This window comes from Phyllostomus hastatus, unplaced genomic scaffold (assembly GCF_019186645.2).
Source record: "Phyllostomus hastatus isolate PE091 unplaced genomic scaffold, TTU_PhHast_1.1 phas_scaffold_11, whole genome shotgun sequence".
Classification (NCBI taxonomy): Eukaryota; Metazoa; Chordata; class Mammalia; order Chiroptera; family Phyllostomidae; genus Phyllostomus; species Phyllostomus hastatus.
The window spans coordinates 6,958,344-6,968,466 of record NW_025334005.1 but is presented as its reverse complement, the minus strand read 5'-3'; the positions used below and the strand labels follow the sequence as shown (position 1 = coordinate 6,968,466).

At 53.4% G+C, this 10,123-nt stretch overlaps 1 protein-coding gene across 2 annotated transcripts; it reads left to right on the top strand.

The window, feature by feature from the left end:
* Nucleotides 1-1,495: 1,495 nt before the first annotated feature.
* TMEM109 (transmembrane protein 109) lies at nt 1,496-9,873 on the top strand. Of its 2 annotated transcripts, none has more exons than XM_045855490.1 (4): nt 1,496-1,663; nt 6,529-6,772; nt 7,680-7,782; nt 8,282-9,873. In XM_045855490.1, exons 2-4 carry the CDS (start codon nt 6,536-6,538, stop codon nt 8,671-8,673), a joined length of 732 nt encoding a protein of 243 aa, XP_045711446.1. In that variant the 5' UTR covers nt 1,496-1,663; nt 6,529-6,535; the 3' UTR covers nt 8,674-9,873. The 2 variants fall into 2 exon arrangements, with proteins under 2 accessions (XP_045711446.1, XP_045711447.1); XM_045855491.1 differs by lacking the exon at nt 1,496-1,663 and adding an exon at nt 1,728-1,852.
* The last annotated feature ends 250 nt before the right edge of the window (nt 9,874-10,123 follow it).

Genomic DNA, 10,123 nt, shown 5'->3' with positions numbered 1-10,123 from the left:
CAGAGGATCAGGTTGGATAATGCAGCTCAAACAACTGACACGGAGGATTAGATGAATCCTTCCCCTCTCCCCGCTGTGGCCCTATGTTAATTTTCCAAAAAGTGTGTTCATCATGAACCAAGAGTGGTAAACACCCTGAACTGTCTGAGATCGTTTCTACCACTCCAGTGGAAAAGAGAGTTGAAAAAAAATTAACCAGTCATAAGGGGGGAAAGTTACATTTCTTGCACAGGAAGGTCTGTGGCCTGAGACTCATAGTCCCACAAATCAGAAACAATCTCACAAACAAGGGCAAAGTTGCAAATGTTAGGCTGGAAGGTGGGATCTGGGAGGCTGCCAGAGCCTGTTGGGGAAGAAAGAAACTCTTAGCTGAGGTAGGAAGTGGTGAGGGTCCAGAGAAAGCAGAAGTGCTGACAAACATCTGAAGGAAAGAAACAACTGCGAGAGGTGACAGACTAGCTGTTACTCCTGTGCATAGAATCTGGGAAGAAGACAGAATTAGAAGGCTGATTCAGGTGGGAGGGTGGGGGTGGAAAGGGTCCAGCTTTAGAGTGTTGAGTTTCAGGAACTGCTTTAACATCAAAGGGGAGCTTTCCCAGGGCAGCCAATGTGATTAATATAGCAACTTGGATTAAAAAAAAAAAGTACACTCTGTTACTTCATTGAATCCCCACACCTACTACTAAGAATTTTTTAAAAGATTTTATTTACTTTTAGAGAGAAGGAGAAAGAGAGGGAGACAAACATCAATGTGTGGTTGCCTCTCATGCACCCCCCCCCCCCCCACTGGGGATCCAGGCCACAACGCAGGCATGTGCCCCGACTGGGAATTGAACCAGTGACCTTCTGGATCACAGTCTGGCACTCAACCCACTGAGCCACACCAGCCAGGGCTATTATTAAGAATTTTTGTAGTAGAAACAACTGAGACTCAGAGAGATGAGCCGACGTAGCTAGAATTACAAAGCAGTGAAGGAATCACCTCATTCCACATCCCTGCCACGCCCCACCAAACGCCGCCCGTTTTTTGTAGAAGTGGGGTATGGGAGTTCGTTTCTTCTCCACCATCGAATGAACGTTTGGGAGCCATCTGCAGAGTTTGGGTGTGGAGCTGCTCTCAGAGACAGCGAGTGCACTTCCCCAGAGTTGTGTGGCTCTAACTGCTCCAACACCTCTTCCCTTTGTGACTTTTTAGCGCGAAAACTTTCTCAAACTACTAAGTGCTCTTGAGCGCCCCTCTGTTAGAACAATGCCCAGGAGGCACTACGACGGTGGTCTTGAGACTACAACGCCCGAAATGCCTAGGGGCTAGAGAGGCGGATAGGCTTCGACCTCGAATTCAAAGATCCAGTTAACCCAGTCTACAGCCAGATATGGTCACATCTTTCTCTCTTCCCGCCAGAGACTTCGGTTCCCAGCTCGGGCTTCCAATTCCACTATTTTCCCAGTGGGAATGCTTGGTAGGGGGGCGGGTGGAGAGCGAGAGTAGGGCGCATGCGTAATAGCGCACCCAGTTTGGGGAGGGAGGGCAGCGGCGGCACCGGAGCACATTCCCCCGCGCGCGCGTGCGCAGAGGATAAAACACCGCCCGGGGACTGAGGCGCGGGTTTGGTGGCGCGTTTTAGCGAAGTCGCACGTGAAGAGTAGCAGTGGCCGAAGGCTGGTGAGTGCGAGCCGAAACTGGAGCTCGGGGGCAGGCGGGCGAAGGAGGCGTCAGCCACTGCAGGCGGGGCCGGGGAGGAGCCGCGAGGCCCGGAGAGCACGACTGGGGAGGGGTCGGACTTCGCTCGGCGGGAAAGGCAACTGGGGACCCAGATCCTTGTTGCTATGCAACAGGGGGCGTCGTTACTAGGTAACAGGAGGAACTCTTTTCCCGGGAGCATAGGGTTCGGAGCTGTGCTCAGAAGTCCTGCGGAGGTGCCGCGGCGCGGCGGCGGGGCGGCGGTCAGGCTGGGGAAAGAGGCCAGCGCTGGGCATCTCGCCCCGACCCCCACTCCATGGCCCAGCCTCCTGCGGCCTCGCTCCGAGCCCCTTAGGGTGCCCCGAATCTATGGGCCGCGCCGGGTCCCTTGCCAGAGTCGCCACCCAGCAAGGGCTTGGCAGGGGACACGCTGTTCGAAATAGCGCATGCCATTGACACCCTGTCTCCGAGAGGCTGAGCCCTGGGGAGGGCTCATGCGGCTGGGAAGCTGCCCCTTTGCCTGTCGCCCTGCCCCCAAACAGTTGGCTGGGAAGCAGCTGTCAGGGGGTTAGCGGGGGCTGCCCCCACCTGCCAGGACGCTGACTTCATTCCCCGCAGTAGCAGCTTCGCCTAGTCTAACAGCTTCCTTACCACACAGCTGCCCTTCTTGGGTGGCCGCTGCAAATTTGAATCAACTTTAAAATAAGACCATCTCCCCTCCTCTCTAGGGCTCTCCGTAGCTACCCCCTCGGCTTCTGGGGGGAGGGGGCTTCTAATATTCATTTAACAAGCATGTATTCATCATCATTCTATGCTAGACTCTGGGGATTCCAGAAAAAGTTAGCTGTCAAGTCTGACCGGGAGGTGCTCAAAGTCTAAAGTGGGAGGCAGGCATACAAACTGCTAAATTCTGCTACAATGTAATGAGGGTATATTGGCAATTTGTGTACTGCAACATTTCTATACAAAGTTCTTGCAGAAACATGTTAACTTGCAATAGCTCTTAACCCTGCTTAACCCTATTTCACACTGGAGGAGACTGAAACTCAGATAAAGTAATGGGCATAAGGTAGTGGCTTCTGATTTGTGGCAGATCGAGCCTGGGACCAAAATTGAGGGTCCTTTGTACACTGCTACACTCCCAGGGCTTTACCTAGAGTATACTTCTCCCTGTACTACTGATTATGGTTATATGCCTCAGAAATCCCTCAGAGTCCTGAAGACGAAAGTCTAAGCCTTCTCTGGAAGAGTCTGACATAGCTGGCCCCGGTGGGGCAGACATCCTGATGGCCAGAGTTGAGAATCGCTGTGCTGTAGGGGCGGCTCTGAACAATGATGGGGAAATCAGGGCCAGCAGAGGGCACTAAGTCAGCTGCCCCTCCCGCCACATCGTGATTCATGTGGTGAAAGGAAACTAAGCAGAGGAAGAAGCTTTGGCATGGGGTGTGTGGACCGCCCCACCCTGCCCTCTTAGCAAACCACACCTAAACATATAGTGCCTTCTCACTGCCACAGTTAAAGAAGGCAGTTTTCCATGCTCAGCCGGGTTTCCCTGGTCCTGCCTGAGCCATATTGCAGCTGCCCTAGCCACAGCTGGAAAGTCTAGTCCCAATTTTTTGCTATCTTCATACCTCTTGATACAAAACCATGACCTGTAAGCCCAGCAGGTGGGCCATCTCCTGGTGTGTAGTCTCATGCTGGGAGTCTGGATGTCCTCTCTCTTTGAACTTGTTGATATTTGGGAGGACTATAATTGCCTTGAGGCAGAGACTAGGTCTTACGGAGCCAGTGTGCGGGTGTGAAATGAGCAAAAGGGCAAGATTTAGATTTTGGGTTCTGGAGTCAAGTCCCAGTTCTGCTGTGTGAACTGGAACAAATCCCTCAACCTCTTTAAGCCATAGTTTTCTGAGTAAAATATGGAGAGTAGCAATGTCTTATAAGATTGTTCTAAGCATTAAATGAAGTGGTGAAATAACAAGCACTTTGTAAATTACAAAGCAGCATACACAATATATATATATGTGTATACACACACAGTTTGTTATCATTGAGTGCGTGCTATTTGAGGCTAGGCATTGCAGGAGGTGAAGATACTTAAGACGTACTTTCTCTCAGTTCGAGACTGCTTCTGCTCTTGACCATGGGTCCTTTTTAGTAAAAGCGTTTGGTTGGGCTGAAGTGAGGAGGAGTAATGGTGACGGGTCAGATGCTCGCTGCCTGGGATTAACGTGGAAGAAGAGAGAAAGGCTCCTGTTAAAGAAAACAATTCAAAGAAACAGACCAGCCAGTAAGCTGCACTCTTATCTGCAAAGGGTGCACTCCACAATTCTGTCAGATTAGGTTTCCAGTGCACTTCAGAAGGTTCAGCTGGCAGGGCAATACCGGCCTCACTGGCCTCACTGGGGAGGGCATATTTCAAGGTCCCCCAGCTCCCCTCAACTGGGTCTGGTGGCCGCTTGAAAGTGGAGGCTAGAGCAGAACTCAGCAGGCTGCTATGGGGGGCAGGGAGCTCATGTCACCCTGACCTTCTAGAATGGAGGCGGCGGCATCTGATTCCTGCTGGTGGAGGTCCTTGGGTCTAGAATCCAACCCAATATAGCAACCCTGCTCTTTAAAGTCTCCGGTGTGGTTATGACCCAGATAGCCCAGAAACTGACCTGTGCTTTCTTCACCTCCAACCACGGGTAGGCAGGAACCATCTGGTTCTTCATTTGTGCCAAAAAGAGTGGGCGGCTTCCCAGGCTGGGGTCGTTCCACATGAATTGCATGTTTTCTAACCCTGCTTGATCCTGCAGGTCTCAGGGGAGACTCAGAGCAGCTGTTTCAGGGCCAGAAAGTGCCCGAATGCGATATTTTTTATAAATAACCCTTTCTCAAACGTGCTCCCTTCCCTCTGCTCCATTCTGCTGGCTCTGATTTCTGGCCAGTTCTCTGAGTGCCCTGGTAGCTGCAGAAACTTCAAGCACCGGCTGCTCCCACCTCAGAGGTATGACTTACCCTGCGATCACCGGGTCTGAATCATGGAAACTCCCTGGAGCTACAGGTTCATTTCTGAGCCTGGAAATGAAGAAGGTGTTTGCTGGGGCCGGTTGATATTTTTCAAGCATGGTCACAAAGAGAAGTTGGGATTGAAAACACTTCTCGGCTGATCCTTAGCTGCTTCAACAAGTTGGAACTTGCTGGGCCTTAACTGGTCCGTGACATAACATCATGCAATAGACGAGACCAGAGCACAAGACACGGAGGGGTTGAGTGAATTGTCGCCTGTAATTCACGGAGATGATCGGGAGATGCCACATTCCTTTTAGCTCACAGATAATCTATGGCGTGACTTTCTAAATCACCTCTGAGACTAACATTGGAGCCTGTCCAGCAGGGTAGTATGTGCAAGGGGTCTGATGTGAGGCACACCCAGGTTCAAATCCTAGCCTTTCCACTTGTGTCCTATCCCACCTCGGTTTCTTCATCAGTCAAATAGGGGTTAATAACAATACCTCCGTGATGGGTTGGTTTGTTATGAGGATTAACTGAGATAAGTGGTACACGGTTAGCTTTTCATTACTAATAGCGTCCTTCCGTAAAGGTTGTGCTTTATAACCCTTTGCCTCCATTGTGGGCTGGAGAGTTGAGTTCCTTCTGAGTCTGCGGGTCTCAGCTTGCACAGTGGAGTCGCCTGCGGAGCTTTTTCTGGCCCAGGCCTAGGCTGCCTCCAGACAGTGACATCGGAACTTCTGGGCGTGGGGCAGCGGAAATAGTCCTTTGGGAAGCTCCCACGTGATTCCCGTGAGCAGCCACAGTTGAGACCTGCTCTCTTACCTTCACTCCAGCGAGTGTGCTATTTGGGAGCAGAAGCTTGGGTTCCAATCCTGGCCTTTCTACTTCGCCCAGTGACCTAACCCCTGTCTCAGTTTCTCGTCGTCTGTGCCAGTAAGGGTGAGGAGGGTAGCACCCACCTCACAAACTTGGTCCTGCAGAGCAAGTGGCATGCATGTACTTACATTCTTGTTTTGGGCACGGAACTGAGCACTTTATGTTGTTGCGCAGTGGTAATCCTATTTGTGTGCTATTTCTAAGTTGTTTTTCTATATTACCTTCATTGAAAGTAGATTATACACTCCTTGGGGACAAAGCCTTGTATATATATATTTTTTTATTTTTAAAGAGAGGGCGAGGGAGGGGGAAAGAGAGGGAGAGAAACATCCATGTGTGGTTGCCTCTCACGTGGCCCCCACTGAGGACCTGACCCTCAACCCAGGCATGTGCCCTGACTGGGACTCAACCTGTGACCCTTTGGTTCACAGCCCGCACTCAATCCACTGAGCCACACTAGCCAGGGCATGTTTTTTTTTAATGCCCAAAGCACCAAAGATGCAGAGACAGGCCTTCAGGCTTTTGTCAGCCTTTAAAAAAGTTCTTTTTAATTTATTGATTTGGGGCAGGGGGAGAGAGATACTAATTTCTTGTTCCACTTATTTATGCATTCATTGATTGCTTGTATGTGCCCTGACCGGAGAGTGAACTGGCAACCTTGGCGTGCCGGGACAACGTTCTAACCAACTAACCTACCTGGCCTTCAGATTTTTAGAGCTGGAGTAAGCATTCGAGAGATCTTCTCATCCACCCCAGGGCACTGAGTGATCCTCACTGCTTAATTAGTGTGCTGGTGGTGAAGAATGGGAATGAGGAATCCGTGAATCAGGTGTTTGCGCTCAGCTTAAGTTGGGAAGTCCCAGTTCTGCCTTTCTCAACTAACAGGGCTGGGGTGGAGGGGGTGCCGGGCAGGCCATGGCTGAGACCGTGGGTCTCTGTGCTGGCTCTCTGCTCACTCTGTGCTTCTCTCCCTGCAGACCCAGCATGGCAGGTTCAAGTAGCACTTGGCCATTGTGCAAGCATCTGTTTAAAGTCATCCTGATGGTCCTCGTGGCCCTTGTCCTCCTCCACTCAGCGTCATCTGAGTCCCCTCAAGACTTTCCGCTACCGGGCCAGCAAAAGAGGGAGGTCCCACGTGATCTCCTGAGCCAGACCGGACGGTCCGTGCGGAGAACGCTGGATGCCTGGGTCGGGCCAGAGACCATGCACCTGGCTTCTGAGGTAAGGAAGGTGGTCCCAGCTGTGACTGTGTGCACTGACCAAGCTGAAGGAGGAGACGTCATTCATGGCCACCTCATCTTGGCTCTTTATCTTCTGTGTGTCAGGATCCCCAGTGCAGAGAGCCCCACATTCTACAAGAGGAAGCAGTTTGCACTCCCATTGTTCAAATTCTACCCCGAGGCCCTTAGCTCCACCCCCATCCCTCCCTTGCTCCTGTCCCTTCTTGCCAGAAAGGCTGGGAAATGAGTCATTTTTACAAACCCATGTCACTGGGTGACTGTAGAGCCTGACTTTAGCCTACGTTTGATCTAAAGCCTTAAGTTGGCAAAATATCCGTTCTTCACCGGTAGAGGTTGGGGCAGGGCTGACTCGGGAGCTTAAAGCAGGCTGTCCCTTCTGCCCAATGGCATCCCAAATACGGCGTCGTGTACTTTTGATAGATCGCATTAAATGGCTCAGAGGATGGTTGATAACATCCACGGTATGGGAGAGCTAACTGACTCCATTTTCCCTGAACATCCTAGCCCTTGACAGCTGTTACTCCACGCGCCTTCACGATTCCCCGGGAGGCTAGGCGGACCCCAGTTTCACAGGGTGACTGGCAATACGGATTTAACAATTCCCCCGCCCACATACACCTACTACCACCAGCAAAGTGTTTGAGCGAGTCTGTTGACTTAGGGCCCAGATGTCCTGGGTCCTGGTTCAGGAAGGAGAAGTGGCCTGCTGTCCATCCCTGTGCACTGAGGAGGGGGCCCCTCCGCCCGGGCCGGACAGGCCAGCCTCTGGCTGAGCGGCAGTGGGAGACGCTCCTGCCCTGCCGAGCCTCGCCTGTGCGGCAGTGGGAGGCTTGCAGGAGAAGAGCCTCATTCGTTATGGGTCCATCTCAGCACTGCTCTTTCCACAGATGGCGGCTCAGGTGATGGGCGTCGCCGCCTCAGCCATCTCCGTGGGCTGCTTCGCGCTGTCTGGGATCTCTGCCCAGCTGCTGAATGCCTTGGGACTCGATGGTGAGTGGCAGACAGCTAGCCGGGTCAGCTGAGCTTGGCCCGTCACTTCCTGTTTGTGGGAGTTTGTCTTTTTTTGGGTCTAAACAGTTAGTTCCCCAGGGTCCCGGCACCTCCCAGGTTTCCCCAGAGGCCAGCATAAGAGCAGACCCAAAACTACCACTGCCTCCACCACCTACCAGGCATTAGCTTCTCGTCAGGAGAGGCATCGTGCTAAGTCATAGTATCTCATTTAACTTGCCCACAGCCCAGAGACTGACTCCCATGTTGTAGACGGAACAGGCGCAACCCAGGGAAGTAATCTACCCACAGCTGGCTGGCAGGAACCAGAGCTGAGAGATTCAGGCTATCATCTCTGTGACCCTGTGGGAAAGGATTTGTATTTCCTTTGCAGGCAGTAAGGGGGTTTAGGTCCTCCCTTTCTCTGGGTTCTAACTCTCCCCTCCCCCACCGGCCCTTCACCACTCCAGGTCGGCTAATTCTGTGATTCTTCTCCTTTCAGGAGATCACCTCACGCAGGGCCTGAAGCTCAGCCCCAGCCAGGTCCAGACCTTCCTGCTGTGGGGAGGGGCGGCCCTGCTCATCTACTGGCTTCTGTCCCTCGTCCTCGGCTTGCTCTTGGCCTTGTTGGGGCGGATCCTGTGGGGCCTGAAGCTGGCCATCTTCCTGGTCGGCTTTGTGGCCCTGGTGAGGTCGGTGCCTGACCCTTCCACCAGGGCCTTGCTCCTCCTGGCCTTGCTGACCCTTTACGCTTTGCTGAGCCGGCTCACTGGCAGCCGGGCCTCGGGGGCCCAGCTGGAGGCCAAGATTCGGGCACTGGAGCGCCAAGTGGAAGAGATGCGCTGGCGGCAGACGCGAGCAGCCAAGGGGACCCGGGGCGTGGAAGAGGAGTGAGAAGGACGCCTGGCAATGCCACCTTCGTCATACCAAAGAGCTGAGCTGCTTCTGGGTCACTGGACCTCCTTCCAGCCCCCAGCCCCTCTCTTGCCCTGTCTCTAAACCCTCAGAACTTTGATCTCTGCACAAGACCCCCTAGCTGAGAGGGAGGACGACCATTCCCCCTGCGGGTCTTCTGTCTGGGGTTGGTTTGTTCTCTTACCCCTTTCTCTGCTCCTCTGACCAACCCCCCCCCCCCCGCCCACCTATCTCAGCCAGGGTAGCTTGGAGAGCAGCCTCCCCACTCCCCCCAGCTTTTGCATCTGCTCTCAGCAAACAACATCACTACCACTGGCCACCTGTGACTCTGCCACCACCTTGCCTTCCTGCTGTTGCTGTTGCTTCCTGCCCTTCTCTTGCCCCTCCTTTGCCGAGTTCCAGCTCCCTTCCTGTTTGTCTCCTTCCAGCCCTGTGCTCCAACCAAACCACTGCCCCTCAAGGCCTGCTCCTGTCCCCTTCATTGCCCAGCGTGGGAAAGAGGCAGGGTATATGGGACTTGAGGGGAAGAGAAATGGGGATGTTCCCCCACGGGGCTGGGGGGCGAGGTATACATGGAAGTCTGTTACAAGTGCCTTAATCCGAGCCAGCGGGCCCTCTGCCCGCCCGCTGCTCTACCGCATTTAAGAAAGCATGCTGTGGCCACTCCGTGTCAAGAAGAGAGTGGTTCCTCTCAGGACCTTGATTCCCCTTCAGCCACAGCAAAAGGTGACTGCTTCGTAGGCTGTGCCTGCACGTAGGACTGCGTGGTGGCTGTCAGATCCCCTGTGGGAATTTCAGGGACCTGAGGAGGAAGGGAGACTCCTTCTTGACTGCAGAGCTCCAGGCGGGTCTCCACATCTCTGTCTCCACTCACTGCCACCAAGGAGTCGCTGATCCGGGCCCACTGCAGTGGCCTGGGAGGATCATGGAGCAGATACACCAGAGATGGCACCACAGCCCTTTCCTCTCACACTCTCTGCAGGGAGCAGGGGGAGCCTGCTGACCCCGCTCCACCAGGGCTCTCCTGGAGGGGGGCACCCTCCTGTGCCAGGCCGGGCAGCTGACCCACGTGACAGGAAGAGGGAATAATGTGGAATCACAATCCCAATGTGGAATCACAGCTGCAGTGATACATATTTTTATCAGCGCTTGGTTCTAAATAAAGTGCTCGCTGTTTTATTATCTTGTTCTGTGTAACTCGTGTGACTCAAAGTCTGGACTGCTTCGATTTCACCCTCTGCAGATAAAACCCATTTCTGTAGAGAGCCCCACAGCTTTCTTGACTTCTCCCGGCAGGGGCAGTGCCAAGCTGGTAGGGAGGGAAGGAGGGGTAGGGGCAGGAAGCAAGGCTGGAACCAGGTGTCCTTCCCTCCAGGATCATGAGGGATGGGGGAGGCGTGCCCCATTACAAAACCTCCAGGAACTGGCC